The sequence below is a fragment of the Populus nigra genome, chromosome 3, assembly GCF_951802175.1.
Source record: "Populus nigra chromosome 3, ddPopNigr1.1, whole genome shotgun sequence".
NCBI lineage: Eukaryota > Viridiplantae > Streptophyta > Magnoliopsida > Malpighiales > Salicaceae > Populus > Populus nigra.
This window is the reverse complement of record NC_084854.1, coordinates 16,408,138-16,417,768: the sequence shown is the minus strand read 5'-3', so window position 1 is coordinate 16,417,768 and position 9,631 is coordinate 16,408,138. Positions and strand designations below refer to the sequence as shown.

The 9,631-nt window shown below is 32.9% G+C and overlaps 1 protein-coding gene across 1 annotated transcript; it reads left to right on the top strand.

Annotated features, from left to right (window-relative positions):
- Positions 1-5,676: 5,676 nt before the first annotated feature.
- LOC133688856 (peroxidase 21) lies at positions 5,677-7,633 on the top strand. The gene is made up of 5 exons (XM_062108480.1): positions 5,677-5,829; positions 6,221-6,369; positions 6,473-6,661; positions 6,753-6,918; positions 7,031-7,633. Exons 1-5 carry the CDS (start codon positions 5,745-5,747, stop codon positions 7,435-7,437), a joined length of 996 nt encoding a protein of 331 aa, XP_061964464.1. The 5' UTR covers positions 5,677-5,744; the 3' UTR covers positions 7,438-7,633.
- The last annotated feature ends 1,998 nt before the right edge of the window (positions 7,634-9,631 follow it).

The window sequence follows — 9,631 nt, the reverse complement described above, 5'->3', positions numbered from 1 at the left end:
ATTTTATTATAGTAGGCTTTGATATGAGTCAATGGACATTGAGTTCCCATGTATTTGATAAACTCAGGCACTCAAAAATATTTTGGCACTACAACATTTAGGACTAGGCATATTTTGGTTGTTTTTATTGAGTAGTATAGACTAGACGCCTCAATCACCCTTATTCTTTTCTCAAAAACTGCCCACCTGCCATAAGCTTTTTCCATATGTTTCTCCCTTTAAGCTTCTTTTTCATTCAAGTTTATTGTAAGGGGTAGCCTTATGGGCAAGTAGGTTGGACAAATAGGTAGTGACTTATGAATTAGGATTCCAAAGATGTTCCACTAGGGCATGAATTATGTTGATGGAGAGGAGCTATAATTGTTGGATGAGTGGCTATTACTAGTTGAGTAATTGCAGCTTCTATATATTTTTCCTTTATTTCCTACTCAAGTAGACTAGTGAGCCTTGTTATGTCCCCTTTAAGGCGTTCCATCTATTTTTTATGTTTAGCCTCTTAATAGGCTTGTTCCCTATTTTCCATTAGTTTCTTATGGGATCTGGTGTTATAGTTTCACTTCAAAATAGGGGTGTATATTCTAAATTTTCAAATGAAAATCATGTAATTTTACAAAGCAAATAAATATGAGATGCTAGCAAAAAACTAAATTGAATAAATATGATATACTAGATTTGGAAACCTGATGCAAGAGACATTATTCTATATCTAATATACAAATGCATGATCAATATGTAAAAAAACAAAATGCATGTTGGAAACATATACACAAACCAATGAATTAAAACACAACAAACATACAAACAAAAAAAGTATAGTCAATTGGAAACTCTTCGGTAGAGTTGTCATTCTATCGCACGTGTACGATATTATGGTGATCATCTATATAGATCAGCATTTTAGTGTGGTATAGAAATAACAAGGAATTCTTATTCTTTTTATGGTTTAAAAAGGTTTAGAGTCGCCACATAATATTTTAGTCACTAGGAACCCTAAATGGTCTTCAAAGTCTGGATAAGAAGACTGATTATATATAGGGAGGACAATATCATCCCTAGTTTACCTTATCTAAGGTAAGTTGCATTGCTCATTTGTTTTATTACTAAGCATTTATTGTGTTTTTCTAACCATCAGTTTGTCTATTGGTAAAAGCAGATCCACCCTAGTAGAGTTGATCATGGCTTTACAATCAAATCTAACTATTATAAAGCAAAATATTTTTTGTTTCTTTTAATATTGAGAATTTATCTTATTAAAACTAAAAGAAAGAAAAGAGAGAACATGAGTTTTATGGACATAATTTGCCTTCTTTAATATTGAAAATACATCTTACTTATAAGATTATAAATCCTAACATTAGAAATAAACGAATCAATTGTTTGGTGTTTTTGAAATTTATACCAAGTCTTCATGGCTTTAATAATATTGTTATTAAATCCATAATACATGCAAACTATAAAATGATTTTTTAATTTTTTTTGGTATTTTCAAGAAATCCTAAATAATTCAAATATTTTTGGTTTTATTTCCTTTTTTCTTTCATATTTTTTATTATATTTTTTATTATTTGCCCTAAGACAACTCAAGCAAACTAGTGGTATGCGATGTGACTTAGATTCGACCAAGTTATTGAGCGAATCAATGAATGTCGGGCCCTAGATGAGGTTAGACGAGAGGAAGATGCCCAAGAACGAGCGGAAGTCAAGGCTCAGGCGTGACGAGAAGCTCGTTGTGACCGATATTTGTCTTTTTTTTGGATACCTGTATCACTAGTTAGAAAGGTAATGAGTCTTTATCTGCTTGACCCTTCAAGTCACATCGGTATAGGAATACGCTTGACTAGAGCATCTCATTGACCTCGCCTCGAGAATACCTATTAAGAGTGAGAAAAGCCCGAAAGAATTGATCGCATTTTTTTCCATATGCAATTAAGACATTTGATTAATTCAAAAAAAATATCCTTTCTTTTTACCATTTATTTAACACATGAATAAGCTAAAAGCAAAATAATAAAAAAATACAAAAACACACCAACACATCTTTGTTTTCACTATTTTACTCACACACCCAACAATCATATTTTTTACAAATCATAATAATTCAATAATAATTAAAACACACATTATACATCATCCAAATTCTAAAATAGACCTTCTGTAGGTTGGAAATAAATTAGAGAGGTTGCTGGAAACTCAAGAACAATGCTGAAAGACCCTAAACTATGGTGGCACGTGAGCTCATATGTCGTTGCTTGTGAGGACAAAAAATTGATGGATCTAAAACTGTTTCTTCCCCCTTTTCTTCATATGTGGAGGTGAAGGCCACTGTTACCTACGAAACAAAAAATCATACAAACATAGATTTTTAAGTTCAATAGTTTGTTTTCTTCCTTCTCTCTCAGATTTGCTTCTCTTTTCTTATCTTCTCTCTCTCTCTCTCTCTCTCTCTCTCTCTCTTAGTTAATTCTACCATGGCATTGGGTTGATAATGGTGCAACATCGTGGATTAAAGATGCAAAGGTTGAATTCAGCCCAAAAAAAAGAAATGAAAAGGAGTTGTTGGTCTTGACATTTTTTTTTTAGGTTTGATGGCTGGTTTGAGAGAGCTAAGCATGGTGGTTGATTGGATGGTTAATGATGGATGAGTGTTTATGGCTGTGAGGAAGAAGGAAATTGGTTTGTATAGGTTGGTTTCATTTCAGTGATTTAAGGTTAATTCCTTGTGGTTGGTAGTTAGTGGCTTGTGGCAGCTGTTCTAGTGGAGAGGGTTGTTATTCTAGTTTATAGTTTTTTGGGTTGTTATGATGGTGGAAGGAGAAATGAAAGGATTTGTGGCTAGCGTCAAGAGGGCCAAAGAAGTGGAGGAAATGGGTCTCGGTTTGGGTTTTCTCATGGTGGAGAGAGAGACTGTCATTTTTTATGATGAGAGAAAAATAAAATGGTTGCTAGCGTGGGGATGGAGAGGTTGTTGTGCTAGAGGATGTGGTGTGGTATATCGGGTGGTGAGGAAAAGAGATGGACAATTGGGTGTTTTTTGCTTTGGGCTGAGAAAAAGTTAGGGTAGCTAGTGAGTTTTTTTTAATGTATATAAATTGGTAGAAGATCGTGTGCACAACATGAGAGAGATTGGTGAAGATTAGCGTTTTTTACGTTATTTTATGTATGGTTGGTAGCTAATGTCAAAACAAAAGGAATTATAGGTTTGTTAAGGTTTTTTTATAAGAGAGTAGCTCACCTTTTTACTGGTGAATTTTTTTATCCCCTCTCTTAGGTTATTATATTGGTTATGGCCATAGTTTTTAGACCTGGCCCGGTCCACGGCCCAGGTTTCGGGTTTTGACCGGGTCACCCGGGTCAATACTTTTTTAAAATCAAAACGACGTCATTTTAGTAAAAATAAAAAAACAAAAGTCAATGGGTTGTAATCGAGTTTTTGACTGGGTCTTGCCGGGTCACACCAGGTTTTTTCTTCCTCTGTTTTTTCTTCAACTCAGCCAAGTTCCAGTCCCGGGCCAGGTTTTAAAACTATAGTTGTGGCCCCTCTTTTAGTTATTATTTTGGTTATCGCCTCCCTTTATGTATGTGTGTATGTGTATGTTTAATCACTTATTTATACTACATAAATTATTCCTTTCACATTTAATCTATAAAATCTCTAATACACTCCTTCAAGTGAAAGCCTTTTAGGTTTGAAATTTGCACAAGATCACACCACCTTATGTTTATGTTTTATCAAATATAATAAGGGTGGTATGACTCAAACTTTTGACCACTTAGTCAATATAGCTTTGATATCATTTCAATGAACCATCATACCTACAGCTTAAGTTATTAGGTTGAATTGGTTCTTTGAAACGATGAGGCTCTAAAATATGATTTATATATTTCTCTAACACACTTCCTCAAATGAAAGCTCTTTGGGCTTGAAATTACATAGATCTTCATTATCTTATGTTTAATTTTTACAAATAGAATGAGAGTGGTGTGATTTGAACTCGTGACCGCTTGATCAACAAGACTCTAATACCATGTTCAAGAATCATCTCACTCAAAAGCTAAAACTATCAGATGATGCTGTAATATATAATTTATATAATTCTCTAACATCTCTTACTTTTAAAATTAAAGTGTTATCTTTCGTAAGTTTTATCTAACAAATAAAACTTAGTTTAAAGAGATTTGTCTCGCGCTTTATATATGATTGATAACTTATTTTTAAATTTTAATGGTAATAAATATCTTTGAATTAGATAATTGATTACTTATTTTTAAATTTTAATAAAAATATATATAAATTTTTTCTCAATCCAATGTAAAATAAATCATCAATATGAAAATGATATATTCAAAAAAATAATAATTTATGATCCATGTTTAGTTGGAAATGAAGATAATTCCATATTCGTGGAGCAAGTGAGTGAATGACATTTCCAAATGCTAATAAAAATATAAATTTTCGTGAAGATATGATTTAAATTGGTAATATATATATATATATATATATATATATATATATATATATATATATATATCTGCCGGTATCATGGAAATAGATTAATTAAATTAATAAAACACCACCAACCACAACGAATGATTACCACATCCATGAACCTCCGATTTTCTTTTTCACATTAATTTTCATCTCTCGCAAAGATTGAGAAGTTGTGGTTAATACAACCCCATCCATCAGCCACGAATCTTTGTCCCTCTAATTAGTTCCACCTAGATGGGATCAAAGAGGGGTGACGTGGCACTCCATATTGAGAGGTTAATATTCATTTTAAGATTAATTTGGGATCTGATCGAGACATTTCATTGCTTAAAAGCAAGGAAAAATCCAAGAAGAGCACAATGGATTGTAGTGCTCTACCCTCCAGGTTCCAACCTTTTATGCTACGGGTTGCCGTCGGGATGGGGCGGCTATAAAATTAATTATATTTGTTATTGTGGTCTGAATATATATTAAAATAATATTTTTTAATTTTTAAAATTTATTTTTAATAGTAATACATTAAAATAATATAAAAAATAAATTAGGTTGAAGAACGTAAACTTCAACGTTGTGATATTCCATTAATTAATCACTTGAGATCTATTTTGGTGAGGAGATTCAAACATCCTCTCGTAGATATCATGGAAAGACATGTACAATACAGAAAATGTCTCGAATTAATTTCTCTTCTTCCACATATTACTCTATTCAGTAAACCCAAGTTTTTGAATACTCATTCGCAACGTACAATACACAATTACTTCAATCTACCAATTTGCAGGTATAAATATTGAAGTTCTATCAAGTCCAAGCCACATTAGTTGTCTTGCAATTTTAAATCTCAATCGATAATTAAGCCAATGCACGTGGCCCATGGTGCTTGTCTATAATTATAGCTAGCAAGGCAGCAAATTATATATTTGCCAGAATTCAACGGTTTTCCGATCCAATACAAGATGTATACGATACCCCTTTCTCTTCTAGAAATAGAAACTTTAATAGTGATAATAATAATGTACTACTAATTGTCTTGTTTATATAATATAATCGAAGAACAGTGGTTCAAGTGGGTTCACAGGCGTGGCGAGGAAATGGCGGAAAGGTCAAAGAAAGTGGCTTGGTGGAGATGCTCAGGCCTGGTAGAGGCTTGAAATACTATCTTGCCCACTTGTGAAGCTATTCTATATAAGAGAAGGACACTTCCTCAGTTGAACACACGAAATCAATTTAGGAGCTCCCTTTAAGCCGAAAAGAGATGGCAAGTAGTAACATCAGGACGCACTTTTGCAGCTCCACCTTGATCTTTCTTTTATTGCCCTTACTCTTGCAATTTTATTCTGGTAATTGATTTTATCTTCTTTCATTTCTACATTTTAATCTTGTTTCTATGATGTCCCATGGAAGACTTCAGTGTCAGCCAGTCGCAGTGGATTTGTGAACCAACTGCCGTGTGGGTCATGTTTTTAAGCTATTACCACTACCAACTTTCTTTTCGTTAGACGTTAGACTTTGAACCTGCGTAACCAAGATTAACTTATTTTAAGCGACACCAAATAATCTTACTAGTTCCCTGGCTAGTATTATAATTGCCAAGGCATGCTCTAAAAGTGTGTACACAGCAATATTTAGCTCTAGAGAAGCATTTTTGTTAACGCAGTGTACTTCCGACACGTCTCACGTATAGATTCGGAAGTGCTGATTAAAACAAGTGTTTATTGATTCTAATCTCAGGTAAAAGTGAGCTCCAATTCAATTACTACGCGCAAAGCTGCCCAAGAGCTGAAGAGATCATCAAAGAACAAGTCATTAAGCTGTACAATAAACATGGAAACACAGCTGTTTCATGGGTCAGGAATCTCTTCCATGATTGCATAGTCAAGGTACTCTAACCATATATCATCACCATGTTGGACTTAATTAACATAATTAATAGGCTAGCTAGTACTAATTATGAGGTAATTAACTGCTTGTTTGCCCTTGTAGTCATGCGATGCGTCACTCTTGCTGGAGACCGTGAATGGAATTGAATCAGAGAAAGCATCGCAAAGGAGCTTTGGAATGAGGAATTTTAAGTACGTAAACACCATAAAAGCGGCCCTAGAGAGTGAATGCCCTGTGACAGTCTCTTGTGCTGATATTGTTGCTCTTTCAGCTAGAGACGGCATTGTCATGGTACGTGTGTACATTTATACAAGTAGAAATCAAAGTACTATGAAGAGCAAAACTGGGATCTAAGAGATTTAATTTTGAAATGTGATTACAGTTAGGAGGACCGAGGGTCGAGATGAAAACAGGGCGGAGAGACAGCACGGAAAGCTATGGAGCAGTGGTCGAAGACTTCATCCCTAATCACAATGATAGCATTTCGTTGGTACTTTCCCGCTTTCAATCCATTGGCGTTGACGTTGAAGGAACAGTTGCTCTGTTAGGTACGGAATTACCAGATAATTCTCATTTCTAACAAAGACAAACCTAATTCTGTGAATTTTTTTTATTTTTTTTGGGTTTTTGGTAGCCTCATTTGTTCTTTTCTTGTTCCAGGAAGTCACTCTGTAGGCCGAGTTCACTGCGTGAATCTAGTACACAGGATCTACCCTACAGTTGATCCAACTATGGACCCTGATTATGCTGAGTACCTTAAAGGCCGGTGTCCGACCCCAGATCCCGATCCACAGGCAGTTCTATATGCAAGAAATGATCGTGAAACACCAATGATCCTTGATAATTACTACTACAAAAACTTATTGGGCCACAAGGGACTTCTCATGGTGGATCAACAATTGACTTCTGATCCACTTACGTCTCCATACGTTGAGAAGATGGCTGCTGATAATGGCTACTTCCATGACCAATTTTCAAGGGCTGTGGTGGTGTTGTCAGAGAACAATCCACTTACTGGTGACCAAGGAGAGATAAGGAAGGATTGCCGCTATGTTAATAGCAATTAGCAAATTGCTAGAAACAAATGTCCCTAATTAATTAAATAGCAACTTGCAATTTCTTCATACAAGCGACGTGTATGCTTGTGAATTGTGATGGGATAATAAGAAAAAGTCACGAAGCTTGAAGAGCTTGTGTATGTTTATGGGCGTACCTAGCTAGGCCCTTTATGGAAATGAAATGCTTCTAAAATATTATATGTCACTTGGAAAATCTGCGTTTTATAATGAATATCAAATATCAAATATCGAAGCCCAATAATCCAAAATGACAATGAACAAGTAATATTCACGGCCATGCTTTGCTTCAGCTTGCTAAATTGAAAGGTTTTGGAGAACGTAGACGCAAATGCAACCATCCTTGTACCATGTAACTTGTGTTAGTATATATGACTTAGTAGGTAATTAGTTGCTTATACATGATATTGATTTTATTCATGTAAATATAATTAATTATTAATAATTATTTAATTATTTTAATATTTATTAAATATTGTATTAATGAATCTAGAATAAATATAAAGTTTTTAAGACAGAAATGTTGTGCAAATAAAATTATAAAATTAATATAGTTATGATATTTCTATTGTATTAAAGTATTATTTATAAATATTCATGGTCAATTCTCTATTAAAACTAAATATTAATTAGAATTGTTAAGACTAATACATATCATGTTTTTTACTTTATAAAATGAAAAAATTGTTCTCATAAGTTGATGTATGAGAAATACCTATAAATAATATGTAAGTACTTTTTAAATGACATGTATACTAAACCGCATGAGAATTTTATATGGAAAAATCATATATGGCTAAAGTGATTGTTATACAAGTAATTATTAGACTTGAGATCACTAAATTGTCTGATATAGAAAATGTAATGATTTGATCCTACTGTATGTCCTAATCAAGGGTAAAAAAAATTGAGAAGATATTGAGTATAACAAGAACTATATGAAGGTATGTGAATAATTAAGAGATGATTCATCACCTTAGGTGAATTAAAAAAAAATATTTCATATATTCTCAAATAGTATTGTTTATAAATTCTTGCGTAAGGTGGAATGAGATTTAAATTTTTTTTGAATATTATTCAAATAATCAATGATTATGATGTTAAGAGCAAACATGATTTGATAAAGTAAACACACTACATGCTATAATATCTAAATCAAAACATTGTTAATGAAAAGATAATAATTACACTGAAAAAATAGTCACTAAAAGATTAAGTTAAACCACTTATGACTTTTTTTAATATTTGATAATCATGACAGGTTGCTAGACTTTGTAATTGATATGGTATTTAAAGTCTTGTTGACCAAACAATTACAAATTCAAATCTCATTATCTCTATTCTATTTGATAAAATTAATTATATAAGGTATTTTGAGTTCGTGTAAGTTTCGGGTTCAAATAATTTTTACTTGAGAGGATGTGTTAGAAAATAATATAAATCATATTTTAAAACCTCGCCTAACAATTTAAATTTTTGAAATACTGGATGAAGGGCAGTAAGCTTAAGAAATACTGGATTAGACATTTTACGATCCAATTCTGTACATAAACATAACTTAGACACTTTCATTAAGTTGATTTGCATGTTCTTCCTTGTTAAAACACTTTTCTGCCATGAAAAGAAGTTTGATGAGCCTTAAATTTGGAATTATTTCTTTGAGGGTTGTTGTTGAGTACAAAAATAATAACCAAGTAGTATATGCTAAGCTATTAGACTATTCCCCCAGTAGTAAAGGGGAAGGAACGACCTTTCTAAAAGAATATAATTCCTGATATGAGAAAACCTTGTCCGTTTTGGACAATTATTGGGTTGTAGTTGAAGATTCAGTATCCTTGGCAAAGAAGCAATCCTTGTAAACAAACAAAGACAAATGTGCAATATACCCCATTGCCTTATCTAATTCTACCTAATAAACAATAATTTCGTTACTTTAAAAAAAAAATTAACATGGGTATTAAGGCTAGTTTATATATATTTCGACTAATTTTACGGATATTAAAGTTAACAACCATATAAGTTTTTAATTGTTCTAAAATTTATAAAACTCGAACTGGTGATCTCTGGAGAGCAAATTCATGGTCTAATTAGTTAAACTATACCAAGTTGTAGTTTCGTTACTTTTCTTCTTCTATTGGGTAACGAATTGGACCGTTTGGATTTGTTATTTTTGCATGTGGTCTTG